The sequence below is a fragment of the Vespa velutina genome, chromosome 1, assembly GCF_912470025.1.
Source record: "Vespa velutina chromosome 1, iVesVel2.1, whole genome shotgun sequence".
NCBI classification, from domain to species: domain Eukaryota; kingdom Metazoa; phylum Arthropoda; class Insecta; order Hymenoptera; family Vespidae; genus Vespa; species Vespa velutina.
Genome location: NC_062188.1, coordinates 13352211 through 13366395, shown reverse-complemented (window position 1 = coordinate 13366395; position 14185 = coordinate 13352211). Strand labels below are relative to the sequence as shown.

Here is a 14185-nt window from a genome sequence, read left to right as displayed (position 1 = left end):
AAAATATGTCATTAGGAAGTGATAAATATAAAGAAATAATAATTTGTTTAAATATAATTCAATGATTTTTGACTATTTATAATAACATATGTACAAAGTGAACCAAAACGTTCTATCCAGACTTTAATATTTTGTAAGAAATTTAATTTTGAACAAAAGATTTTCTATAAACAGGAATTAAAGCTTTCTTACTCTTAAAAAATTTTCTGAAGTTTTCATTATTTTTATTAATTTTTTAATTTTTATTAATAGCAAAGAAAGTATACTTTTTTAACAAAAAATACTCAAGTAAAAGTTGGAAAGAATTAAATTATTTTTGTAAGGAGATCAAAATAATTATAGCAGTATTCTCATAGTTTATGTTTGAAATACATAAAAAAAAAAGTATTTTTTCAGCTATCGATAGTAGTTTTCTAAAAATTTTTCTTCATTTATATTGTTATGGCTTTAATTAATAATAACAAACAAACAAGATAAACATTAATTATTTTAGTAAAAAAATTATATACATATAGTAGACAAAAATAACATGTTGTTTCATACTTTTATTTAATGAAAAATAATAAAGAATCAGATGGTTATTAAATTCAATAAAAAATTAATTTGACTCATAAAAATGTACATTTTACTATTTGTTCATCGAACATATCCAAGAGAATTGCAAATCTGTCGACGTTGTCTCAGATGTAATTAATCCTAATTGCATGAAACTGGGCTAAGTATAGATATTCTCATCGTCCTTCTACGTTCTACCCCTTATAGTAACTAAGGACGTCATAATGCACACACTGTTCTTACTACCATCGCACCTAATTATTGCATATTCCCCAAACGAAGGTAATCTTAGCTTTCTGTGATATCTAACCGAACGGCAACCCTTCCCATTAGGTTGAAATAATTACACGAAATGCCGCAGACTGATAACTAAAGAGAAAGCACTTTATAGTGAAGGGATACAGCCATATCGCGTTTCGATCATTTTCACTCTTATTTACTTTGAAGTTAATTGCTAAAAATATCGTCTACGAGGCAAGTTCATTAAACGGAAACGAAGCCATTTAATTTTGTTTGTTTTCTTTTTCTTTTTTTACTATTATCTTCGTTCGATATATTCTTTTTCTTCGTTTAATAGAAGGTGTTATAGATAACGAGGAGAGGTTAGAGAGATAGCTGCTTCAAAACGAGAAAGCAATAAATTGGCAAAAAAGGAGAGAAGGGAATACAATCGTGATTCTTACAGTAGAAAAATAATCGAACCGCATCGAAGGTCGACGACTCATGCTGAACCTATGCGGAAATGTATATGCTGGAGTAGCAAGTATTACTTGAGAGATGGTTCGTGTGAGGTTTGCTCTTATCGATTGCGTTCGCCCTCTTATCGCCGCTTGAGATTTATGGGGAAGTGGGTGACGTACATGAGTGCATACATACGTGGAATTTTAATACCGTGCTCCCCGAAATGAAATTTATAGGTACTCGCGTACGTTTAAGTAAGTAGAAAGAGAGAGAGAGAGAGAGAGAGAGAGAGAGAGGGAAAGAGAGAACAGAGGAAAATTTGGTGCATATAACTCTCGCGTGTTGGAAGTAAAACTTTTTATCATTTTCTTTTTTTTTTTTTTTTAATATCAAAACCATTAATTTTTCTTAATGTGAATACATTTCTGGGTAGGAAATGTCAGGATTTAGGAGTCAGTAATATAAATAAAGTAATTAAATTAAATGTTTTATTCGTTATTCATCAATCACTATTTATACTCTAAAAATGAAATTATTGACTTATGATAATTAAAATAAGATATAAATATCCTTAATTGTAAAATGTATAAATATTGAATAAATACTAGATCAATTGTGTTGATATAGTAATCGATTTAGCAATGGATCGATCTAGTAATGGATTTATTCTTATTAGAATTTAATTTCAAATTGAATTTTTCTTCTAAGAATGTCATGAATGATTCTGCTTCTTCTAAATCAAAATTGATGTTGAATCATTGGTAATTTGCTCAAATTTCTTATCAACAGTTTTGCACCCTCGATGGCATATGGCGACGAGATTTCGTGAATAATCTTATAATTTTTGTTCTTCAATACGTAAATGGTGGCCATGAGAATCGTTGATCTATGTTCCAATCGATATTAAACTATATACAAATCATCAATTCCTACGGAATGGACACATACTGAATTATTTTTTTTTTTTTTTTAATTCCCATCATATGCGTTAATAGACGTATAAATATCTATTCCAACAGATCTTATATTTAAACATTTAAATTATAGAATACAGTAAAAATTATAAATGTTTATCTTTATTTCATTCTTCAGACATATCTCTGATAATAGCAAGAAGTTAAATTGTTGCATTACTGAATCATCCAAGAAGTTAGATCGTTGCATTACTGAATCATTCAGCATCATAGAGCGAGTCCACAAACTTTGACAATTAAATAATTAAAGCGAAAGTTCTCTTCTGTTTATCATAAAATCGATTAAAACGATCGTTCAATGTTTGTAATCGATTAATATTCAATCTTTGAAACTCATTATCTAAACTAGCTGTTGAATTTGATTTTCGATTGACATTAAATTTTGAATTATCATTTCTTGTTATGACATAGATCTCGTTGATGTTACGTAATTCCGGATAAATCATATACTAGTAGCTGTGATAATATTTCGCTGTATTTATAAATATTAAAAATATCTCCATGACATTTGTGAATGATGATGGTTAAATCAAATACTAATAGCAACTGATTTCTTTTGGCGATAATGATTTTTTTTAAATATTTAATAGAATATTAGATATACATCTTCTTAAAAACATTGTTGTTCGACAATGATTATTTGCCTGAATGGAAGCAGCAGCTTTTTTCCTCATATTTCTTCGATATTTGGGAAACCTGAGAACTACAGTTAAACACATTTCGTCTCTCCATCATCATCATATTTAATATGAACTAATGTGCCTAAAGTACTATTTGCCAAATCATCAACGACATTCACATTATTTGTTATAATATAGATTTTGTTGAGAAAGAGTATGATATCATAAGATAATCCATCAGTATCTATAATCGTCATTTTATAAAGTTTTTGAAGAACGAAATTCTCCTGTTCTTGAGTGTAAACGTAGAAGTTTTATGCAATTGACATGATTTTATTCTCCATTAAATTCAGAATGGATTGATTATATTGATTGACAGTATCGTTACTGATATACTTAATCTATATTCGATCATAAATAAAGCAAACTTTACCAAGCTTATTATTAACAAATTATTTTTCAAATTCTCGATGAATAGTTTTAAATTATGAGTATTATTCTAGCAACAGTGGATGCATTTCTATTTATTAATAGTACAGCTAAATCATGTACATTTGATTATTCAAAATAGTAGACGAATCCTTACTTGTAGATGATATTCTTATATATTGTGAATCATCCATAATAGTGCACTAAGAATGCATTTTAGCTTATCTACAGTATACCTGAATTGTGTGTAAATAACTAAAGATTATTTAACGCACGTCTTCAATGTCTCTTTCCTAACTAGTTACTCCTTTTTTCTTTCCAATTCATTTTTTGAACTTTGTTTCTGTGATTATTAGTCTTTCGTCGTTTTTGAAACGTTTGAACACGTTCAGTGCTCCTTTCTTTTGACGTATTAAAACTTACAAAATATCACAATCTTTAAGAAAAACACTTGTTAACGTGTAGTATATCGCAAAAGTATAATATTCAGTCTGCAATACAAATACGAATAGTATTCACTGCGCAAACACGTGATATAGACGAGGTAGAGAGGAGAGAGAGAGAGAGAGAGAGAGAGAGAGAGGGAGAGAGAGAGAGAGAGAGAGTAGGAATGTTTCCCCCTCCTTTTACTCTCGGCTTCTTAGTGGGGGAAGCATTTCACTTTTCTTTCCGCCTAAGCAAACTTACGCTACCATGGCTAAAGAAGTTTCACTTCAAAAAGAATATCTACTACATTTCGTTCTTGAACTTATCTCATTGTCAGAGTTCTTAGGAAAGAGAAAATCGTATCGTTCGTTCGTGAAAGATGGAAGAAAGTTTAAGAAAAAGAAGACAAGTAAGAAAGCAGACAGACAGACAGACAAATAGACAAGTAGACATATTCCTTCGTGTCTCGACAATACTTTGTCGAAACTCGTCAGAGTTAAAGTCGATAATAGTTGTTATAATCCAGAGAAAAAAGCGGAGTAAAACCCGTCAAATAGTCAAAGATATTAGCTTGTTGAAAGAGGAGTAGACGAATTTCTTGGGCGGATTTGGGAAAGTGTTATTTCACTTTTACGTCTATGCAAATTTTCCTTAACAACCAACAAGCAGCAGGATGGCATCTTCATTGGTTAGTGCCATGTCGCCTTTAACGTCTTGCCTGTCCTTCTGAATTATTACGCTTGACGATGCTAGACGTGTATTAAAATCCCTTTAACCGAACATAAATAAAGGTACGCTCGCGTCCAGGTAATCTCCGGGGAGGATTACCTCAGACACGCTGGTCGTAGCTTGGAGAAGAGATATTCTCGTTTACCTTTGTGTCGTGCCAGCTTGAACGCAAGCACTCTAAAGAAGGATGCAACTGAGGATAAGAAAGAGAAAGAGAGAGACTGTGTAAGGGAGAGATAGAGAGAGAAAGAGAGAGAGAAATCCTTAGTTGCATCCTTAACCGAGTACTCATCGTTTCCAAAATGTTACCTCTGTTTACTGCTCTCTTTATTGCTTGTTTGCTCACTCGTGCTTGAGCGTATTCTATAAAACAGTGCCTCGTTCTATTTAAATCCCATTTTGAGAACACTTCTGAACTCCCATCGTTACGTTCTTTTAATATTCGACTAACCACGATAATAAGGAAAAATATTAGACAGTAAGATAAATGATAATGGGTTAATCAAATAATATGTGAAAAATACATTTTCCAAAAGTAGTTCTCGAATATTTTCGTTCTAGGTCAATGTTGACGAAAAAATAGAAACAGAAAGCAATTAATTTCTATTTACCTTTTGTATTTACTTTATTTTGTGTTATCATCTTTTAACTGGATTCGACCAGATCAATCTCACTGTATCTGACTAATTAATCATATTGTAATAATCCTGTAAAACGAATCAACAAGAATCATGCTTTTTTATGAGACTTTACCGATCGAGATAAAGATGTAGAGAGTGTCGGTAAGACAGTCGTAGGATGAGTCAATAAATGATCATCCGATCGTAGATGAAACTTTTTTAAATTATTTATTTTAAGATCAAATAATATACGTTCTAATCGTATCGATAATTTTGCCAAATCGGTAGCAATCGATTGTAATGTTTACACGATCTGGTTTTTGACTATACGTTCACCCATTCCTTCCAAATTTGTTTTCTTTTTTTACAATATTTTATTTTCTCTGCAAATTTGCTTTTCCTTTGTTTGCTTGAACAATTGGACATAGCTAAGATCAATAAATAATCAAAGCGTTTGAACGCCATTATTACGATATATATGTCACTGGCAACCGCTTGTTTTATCAAAGCGTTACATGCGGTTTCTATCGAAAAAAAAAAAAAATCGAATGTAAAAAATTGTCAAATCCGTGATATATACGATTAACGACAATATCGTGTTTGAACATGTATATATAAAAAATATGTGTCATTAGACACATGTGATCATAGAACACGATAAAATAACTAATTAGGGAAAAAAAAAAAACAATATTCGGTATCGCGTGAATTAGTTTTCACATCAATGATATAAAAAAATGTTATCATAAAATGTTCATTTTCATGATTTACCTTCGACCGATAAAAAATTTCTAAAATCTAAATCTCTTGCAATATCGAGAAAAAGTTCGTAACACAGATGTCGACATCTATGCACTGTGCTCGTTCGATATTGTTTATGAATGGTTTGAAGTGAATTGACGTTAATATTTGAAATAAGTAGCACAGTATCGTACGAGTAAAGTAAAGGAAGTTCTTGCATGAATGGACAGATGTCGAGAGACGGTTCGTAACCGGTTCAATCCGGTGTTTACCGCGCATCTATAGACGCGCATTTCATTGACCAGTCCGTGGTCGAAGCCGTGCGATCGAGCCAATAGTGATCGTGCGGTGCTTACGGGAACACGTTTCGGCTCGTCGGTCTCGTTCGCGGTACGTTCTCTGATACGTGAAAACATAAAGCAAGGAAGAAAGAAAGAGAGAGAGAAAGAAAGAGAATAAGAGAGAAGTAGTACAAAGGGAATCTCCATCTTTGTCTGTTGGTCGGTAGTCGTCAAGGTCGAACGGAAGGGAAATCCGAGAGGGGAAGGAGAAACTCTCTTGGTCATCGTTATCTTCATCATCGCCGTCGTTATTATCGTTGACTACACTATCTCTTCATTTGATCACTACCTATTTGAAGGAACTCAAGGAAAGCTGCAACTCTTCTTCGGCAACAGCAGGATTCAGGGGCGAGAAGCGCGCAGGACGAGGTGAGTCATCGTCATCCTTGATGGCGCCCTGCCTTTTATGATTTCAAAGAAAAGAAAGAAAAAAAGTGATCTCGAGGAGATCGATCCTCGAACTCATAGTTGCTCTTTATCGTTCTCTTTATCTTTTATATAAAGAAATGAGACAGAGATATAATATAGGTATCAATTTTTCTATGACAAAATGTCGCGTGTAAAATTTGGGTTACTCAAAGGATTTAGGGGTCAAATAATCGGAAGTAAGTCACAATTAGGTCATTACTAGGTCGGTACTAGTTCGTAAATTAAAACGAAGTATATACGCTAGACAACGACGACGGTTACAACGATGATGGCAACAATGCTGACGATGATGACGACGACGCCGTTATACCACCGTCGGATTATTATTATGACGCCGTCACAGCCACCGCCGTCTGATGTCGTTCTCGCGCGAGTGGCGCTGCCAACCGAAAGCTGAGTCGCGCTAGATCGATCTGCTTCCTGTCCCATCGAATCGGGCTATTACTTTTCTTCGATCCTTTCTTATACATATGTGTATATATATATATATATATATATATATATATATATATATATGAAACCAAAAATTTATCAGGACTGTCTTGCTTTGATTTTTATTTTTTTATTGTTTTTTTTTTCTTTTTTTTTTTAATATTATTTTTTCTTTTTCTAGAGAGAAAAATAGTATATACTTCTTGAAAGTATGTTTAATGATTTTGAAAATCATATTAATTTTAATATAAATGAAAAATTCTTTCGACACAAAAATTCAATTAATTTCAATCGTTATTCGAAATCATGGAAAAAGAAATATTTAAAATTACTCATTTCATCGAAATGTTCAATAAGAGATATCAGCTAACGAGATTTCACGAAATTGTTCTTTCGTAGAGCCATTCCGATCGATTTTCCTTGCTTGTGCGTGCTACTCGTGCGACTTCTGTCGATGACGTTCAACGCTGTGAGAAGCGCAGCTAATTTCCCAGAAATATTCGAGATCTCTCTTCGCGCTTGGAAGACATTTTTTTTTTTTTAACTATCTTACGTTAATTCAAACAAATTCATTTTTTTTTATCTTAGAACGTTTTATCTTACGCATTTTCGATCGGTACTGTTATAGAAGAAGATAAATTAGAGGATCATACAATTGCATTCTTTATTTTCTTTTTTTCTTTTTTTCTTTTTCTTTTTTATTCTTTCAACTCTAGATTAAAATAGGTACGTACGTATTATGAGAAAAAGATCGAGGTTAGATGTTCTAGTTATGCTGCCTATTACGTCGACGTCGACGTCGAGACGCCTTCGTGTTCCCAAAGAAATCGATGCGAAAGCACGAAACTGTTCGTTATTTATCAGCGATGTGCAACCTACTTCTATTTCTACTTTATTTTTAATCATACGTTTTAAATCATAGAAATACTTAGAAATGCATATTCTTTATAATAGCTTTTCGATTAAAATCAATCGTAAATATTTCTACAGTCTTAATCATTTTTATGACTATTTTTTATCATTTCTTTCCTTTCTAAACGTTTTGATAAAATAAGACAATATGATTCACCATTAAAATCATTCGTAACCACAGAAAAATATTAACGAAAAGTAATGAAGACACTCTATAGATTCCTATATATAGATTTTCACTGTATATGCATTGGTTTCTCAACGCTAGTACGAACGACGATAAGCTCGGAGTCCATTGTTCTAAACGAACCATAATATCGAAGGGACCTTAAGACATAGACCGCAGGAATATAATCCATCCTTTGTTCCTATTCTATCCAACTAACAATCCCCTTTCCGAACTTCCTATATTTAGGTCTGGTGGATTATAATTTTTGGTTTCATCGTTATAGTTGTTGTCTACTAAGCAATAAATGGATTATCAGTAATTCCTTTATTACATTTTATTATATTTTAAATTTGTTTACTTATATTTATGAGTTTCAATTATTAATAATATATCTAAATTTTTGTATAAAATTAATGAGATAATTTTTCATTTTCATATTCTTGTAAAAGAATATCTTCGTAAAAAAAAAATTGTCCTAAATGTGTAATAAACGCACTTAACAATTTTCCTAATAAAAATTTCAACGACGAGACAGGAAGGAACGATCGATCTATTTTACGTACCCGAGAACGACCACTTTGTTCTCCATTCGTTCGAGACATCACACGTGAGCCGTTAACTTCGGAAAATGAACCGTTAACGTCGTCAAAGTAGCCATAATATTTTATATTTGAGTATCGTAATAGAAGGTATAATATAAACAATGAATAGGTTTGTTTCAATCGAAGAAAATTGAAATGGATGAATCGGTCGATCAATTTACGCGTTTAATATCATCCCTTATTCGTTTGTACGCATGCACGCGCTTTTTTAAATATTTCATGCACGTAATCGGTGATTCGACATAAAGACGTGTTTATAAGAAAAAGAATTTTGATATATATTGTATCGATCATCGTTTTCATCTTAGCATGTTACATATCATCACGTTTTCCCGCGATGATATACATATATCTACGTACATGTATACATACACGCATAAAAAAAACACACACACACACGTATCAACGCACGGTGAGATACTTTGCAGTTAGCATGTTGCCGCGCATAATCCTATCGATGTATGTTTTATCACAGTCACGATGAGGTCAATGAGTCTTTTTTGCATGCCGTCTTTGCACCGTTTCATGCATTTATATATGTCCCTTACTTTTCTATCTTTTCGTTTTAGCCCTTGTTGAATTCGTGCGAGGATCTTATCTCGTTGCATCGATTTGCCAGCGTTTATATGTATGTATGTTAATTATGAAAAATAATTTCATCAAAACTACAAATTGTTCCGACATTCGTTATTATTATATTAACGATATTTAAATTCGAGTGTCTATATGAAAATTTTGGAGATCAGATTATTCCTCGTGAAATTATTTAAATGACGAAGATCTTATGATTATCAAAAACATCAAGTATTTAGATGAATCAACAAATAAAATTATTCGTCGATGCCTCGAAAATAAATCCAAGCACGAGAATGACGTTTTCTCCTTATCTTGGTTCTTCTTTCTTTTGTTCCTTTGCCTTCGTTCGTTTGCCTTGTTGACGTACGAAATTGGCATATTGACTTCGGGCACGACTCTCTCATCATCAACGAATGAAGAGGAGAGAAGTGGAGACGAAAGAAACATAGCGGAGGGGAGGGGAGGGACACGAAACAACTCTTCGAAGAAGACGTCGCGAGCTTAGCGGCTCGTTTTTCAAAGGAGACGTTGTCATCGTGGGTGAGGAGAGGCGAGGAACGCCATGCCGGCAGGTATTGGCGCTTCGTACAGGTCGTTAGGCGACCTGGGCGAAGACGTTTACAAAAGCACAACGATCGTCGACCAGACCCAAAGCACCGGTCAAAGTGTACTCGAAAGTGTCAAGAAGGCTTTCAGCTTCGCTTCGCCAAAGGTGGAGATCAGGAAGAAGGATCCATTGATCGAGGATCGACGAGAGAGCGTCTCGATCGTATCAAGGTAATTTCATGTGGGATTACAGGGAAATAGTACTGATGATACTGATGATGGTAATGGTGCTGCTGTTGGCGATAATAATGACTGAATAATTAGTGATAATGGTGAACACAGGTGCTGGTCCAAAACTATTTTAATGGAGAATACTTTCTTTTTCTTTTCTTTTCTTTTCTTTTCTTTTCTTTTCTTTTCTTTTTCTTTTCTATCTTTTCATCTTTTTGTCTCTTTTCTTTGTTCTTCATGCCTCGAAACCGCGGAGCTTCTTATCGCTCGATTGTTTTCACGAGAAAACAACACTCCACGCGAGTATTCTCAAAGTGGGTTCGAGGTCGAAGACATCGAAAGATGTCTCTTGGTTTGGGATTTGCTTTTTTATTATATTCACCAGTTTTTTGCTGGACGTAAAAGAAATTGATTACATCCTGATTTCGTATCGCTCTGAACGATAATTGTTTGCCTTTCGAACTATCTTGCTAAGGTAAATAAATCTATTATTGATTATGACGAAAATAATCTTTGTTGTTCCAATGACGATCGACGAGCTCTTTAAATATATCAAAGATCTTAAGGAATCCAATAAAAGAATTAAAGAACACAAACTCTTAAAGTTGTTTGATTTATCGAATAGCAAGAGAAAAAAATCTCGAAAGAAGCTAATCTCGTTCGCGCGATAATCGAATTGACTCGAGCTCAAGCTTAAAGTTCAAGCAAGGGACTTTGGCCAAATGGATAGTAGGAGTTTAGGACCGGAAGTTGCTGCCGCGACTATTGATCGGCCTCGACTAGAAAAGCAGGCCAGAAGGTAAGCCGCATCACGCGAGTCGAACAGAGAAAATACGAAGCTTCTTGCTTAACACGCTTCGAGCACGGCATGGTTTATGCATGGCACATGAATAGTTATCTTTATCATTATTATTTATTTCTTTATTTATTTCTGTTTTTTTTTTTTTTTTATTTTTTCGATTGTACATAGCTTTTAAAAAGCTTGCTTTCATTGTAATTTCCTTATCTCTATGTTCATTATTGGGCTTTGTACAAAGTTGTTATTGTTATATACCTGTTGTTGTATACCCTTCTTTCTTTGTCCTTGCAACGCTCGAGTTGCGTCAGCGCGTCGTTTCGTGACGCGCGGCGGAAACGAGAACACGTTGCGGAACCGGCTCCTCGCTTTGAGGGACTCCAGGCGATCGACTCGAAAGATCGAGGCGTGGTCATGATGCCTCGAGGATGTCTACTTCAAGACGAGGTTTCATTACATACGACGACGTTATTTTACTTTCGAAACTCCAATTTTGAAAAACGTTTCTTCTTTATAAACAGATAATACGATTCGAAAGTTAATTATTGTTCGTTTAATGATAATTATTACGTTCTTTTTTCAAATAATATTCTTTTTAGCGATCAAAATGTATAAAATTATACTTTTTACAAAGTTTATAAACGAACATGTTAAATTTTCAATGGTCTTCCATTTTACCTTTTCAGCCACGTTCGAACTCGATCAAACTCGGTCAACATTGCATTAAACTTTAGATCTCATTGAACTAACGTCCATTAACTTTTCCTCGTTTCCTGAGTTCTATCGACTGACCTAGTAGATTCCTACGAATTGATGTTCAGATTCGATTAAAGAATGATTACTTTTAAAGTGATAAATTTGGTTAGATCAAAGTTTTGAAAAATCAATACGCGAAGTTTCGAAAGTAACAAAAAATAAACGACATCGTAAGAAAGTCGAATTCTTAGATTATCTGATTGTATAGATCCCCATAAAATTATGTCGATTATGCTTTGTGATTTGTGTGATCGAGGAGACGAAATTGCGTGAGCAAAACCCCAGGGACCGGGTGTGTGTGATATTATTTGCCGCCATTTTGTTCTAGGGACAGAAACAAGATGCCGACCGCCGCTACCGCCGAGAAAACTGCACTATTGGGGTAAGTTCGTGTGAGAAAGGTTCGACGAGAGAATGAATTTGTTCAAAATCCCTTGTAGTTGTTAATATCTCTCATATTAGGTACTTTTTCCTTCTTGCTCTTCATCATTTCTGCTCTGGCCTAGTTCGAAAATTGCTTAGAATTAGAGTAGCTTTAACTCTTGTTCTTAGTAAATATATATATATATATATATATATATATATATATATATATATATATATATAGAGAGAGAGAGAGAGAGAGAGAGAGAGAGAGAGAGAGAGACAAACCAGCGTGAGGTTTATCGTATTATTCGTATTATCCTTCAGCATTGGCGATTTGATTAGATTTTGTCATCGGTCTATATTCCAAAGATTCTTCGATATTAATCTATGCTTGAAGGTATGAAGGTATGAATTTTATAAGGTTTTGAAGAAAGAATAATAAGAAATTTTATAAGGTTATTGAGAAATCGACAATAACTTCTGATATTTGAGATTTATGTTTAACGATGAAAGGAAAGAATCGCTCAACCTGAGGATTTACTTCGTCACAAATGAGATTTATTGATTTTTCAATTTCTTTTTTAGAAATATTTTACGATCGAATCAAGATTTGCCTAATGCATGGAATATTATATATTTAAAAAGCTAAATATGTTCAATCGATATAATAATTATTATTAACTTTAAACACGCAGTGTCGACTTAATTCTAATCGTGCAAATATAGCATTAATGCAACTATGTGTTAGGATGCAACTAGATGCTTGTTACAGATTTTTACCGTGTCATCGCGAAACGACCGACAAAGCACCTTTGTGGTTTGACTACTCTAATTAAGACGACAAAGGATGGCGTTGAAGCAGCACAAGGATTTATTATTAACGCGTACTCGTTAACAAGTTTACGATCGATCGGCACGCGTTGTCGCATCATTACGATACGATGAATTCATCGATTATCATCGAAAAATCGTGGTGTTAAATGCACAAAATACGATTCATCATCGATACAATTAAAGACAATGCATAATATCGTTTTAATGGTTATAAACCAATATTTTCCATTATGAACAATCGATAAGGATTAATAGTCTTACTTTTCAGACCCCTTAAACTTTGCGGATGTATTTAGTATCATAATTTGGCATAAACTTTTAAAACCATTAAAACCATTCTACTTTTGTAGATAGTAATAATGATGATCATTAAAATAACGTAGATCTTTGCAGCAAAGTAATTTAGAATAATTATACTAATATAATATAATTATATATACGACAAGGACTCATTATGTCTTTCGAATGTTTCTGCTTTTTCGAATTTCGTTTTTAAATTATAAATACATATATATATATATATGTTTTTTTTTTTTTTTTTTTAGAAAATAAGGAGACATCACGTTAGGTCATCACTCGTTCTACTTTCAGCCGAAAATTCGTTTAATGGAATTTGGCGAGAAGCCAATTCCTCCTGCATTCGTTGCTACAAGCTTTCTCTTTCTCTCTCTCTCTCTCCCTCTCTCTCCTTTTCTCTTTCTCTAAAGTTTGATTTATGTTTTCGTACGGTCGAGTCGATCGATGATTTCTTCTTCTACGTCATAAACGTTACTATATATCGAGAGTATTACGAACATTTGATCTTTTCCAAGATCGTACAAAAAAAAACAAGCGTCATTAATAATCGTATATGATCTCTTTTCTGGGAGAGAAAAGAAATAAATTGATATAATGAAAAATAGAAGAAAAGAGAAGTTTCCCTGTCGCGATTGATATTATCGAAGAGACGTCCTTGATCCAGATATCTCTTTATCGACGTTATTCGCAAGTCGTATTACGCGTGAACTAACCAGGATCGTACAAGTCATTTTGGTGAGTTAAAACGAAGCCTTGAACAGAACTTATCGTTTAAATTTACCATATGATAGAGAGAAGAAAAGGAGAGCAACTGACTGATGATGGAGGTAACGAACGCATGGAATTTATTATTTAAAGTACGATCGTTCTTTTAAATTTAAGTGATCTCTCTCTCTCTCTCTCTCTTTCTCTCTTTTTTTCTCTTTCTGGCCTCTTTTCATTTTTCTTTATCCGTTCGAACATTCATTCCTGGCGACCTTCGTTAAAGTTTAATTTGTTTGAAGTATAGTTTCTGTTCGATTGGAGCGCTCGAAAAGGAAAGGAAGAAAAAGTAAATATAAATTGTCGCGTTTGGAATGTGGTATGGCTTTTTTTTTTTAACGTGTTATACATACATATACAT

The 14185-nt window shown here is 33.4% G+C and overlaps 1 protein-coding gene across 16 annotated transcripts in view; it reads left to right on the top strand.

The window, feature by feature from the left end:
- LOC124952652 (protein NDRG3) overlaps positions 1-14185 on the top strand; it is a 71133-nt gene that overhangs the window by 43880 nt on the left and 13068 nt on the right. For 3 of the 16 annotated variants that reach the window (XM_047502847.1, XM_047502831.1, XM_047502890.1), the window contains exons 1-3: positions 6084-6485; positions 9656-10013; positions 11894-11947. The exons of 4 other annotated variants lie outside the window; for them this stretch is intronic. In XM_047502847.1, coding sequence (XP_047358803.1) covers positions 9799-10013; positions 11894-11947 — 269 coding nt within the window. In that variant the 5' untranslated portion in view covers positions 6084-6485; positions 9656-9798. Of the gene's footprint in view, positions 1-6082; positions 6486-9229; positions 9289-9655; positions 10014-10054; positions 10813-11893; positions 11948-13310; positions 13890-14185 lie in introns of those variants that run through there. 9 more of the 16 variants (XM_047502838.1, XR_007101970.1, XR_007101972.1 and 6 more) reach the window with 9 other exon arrangements.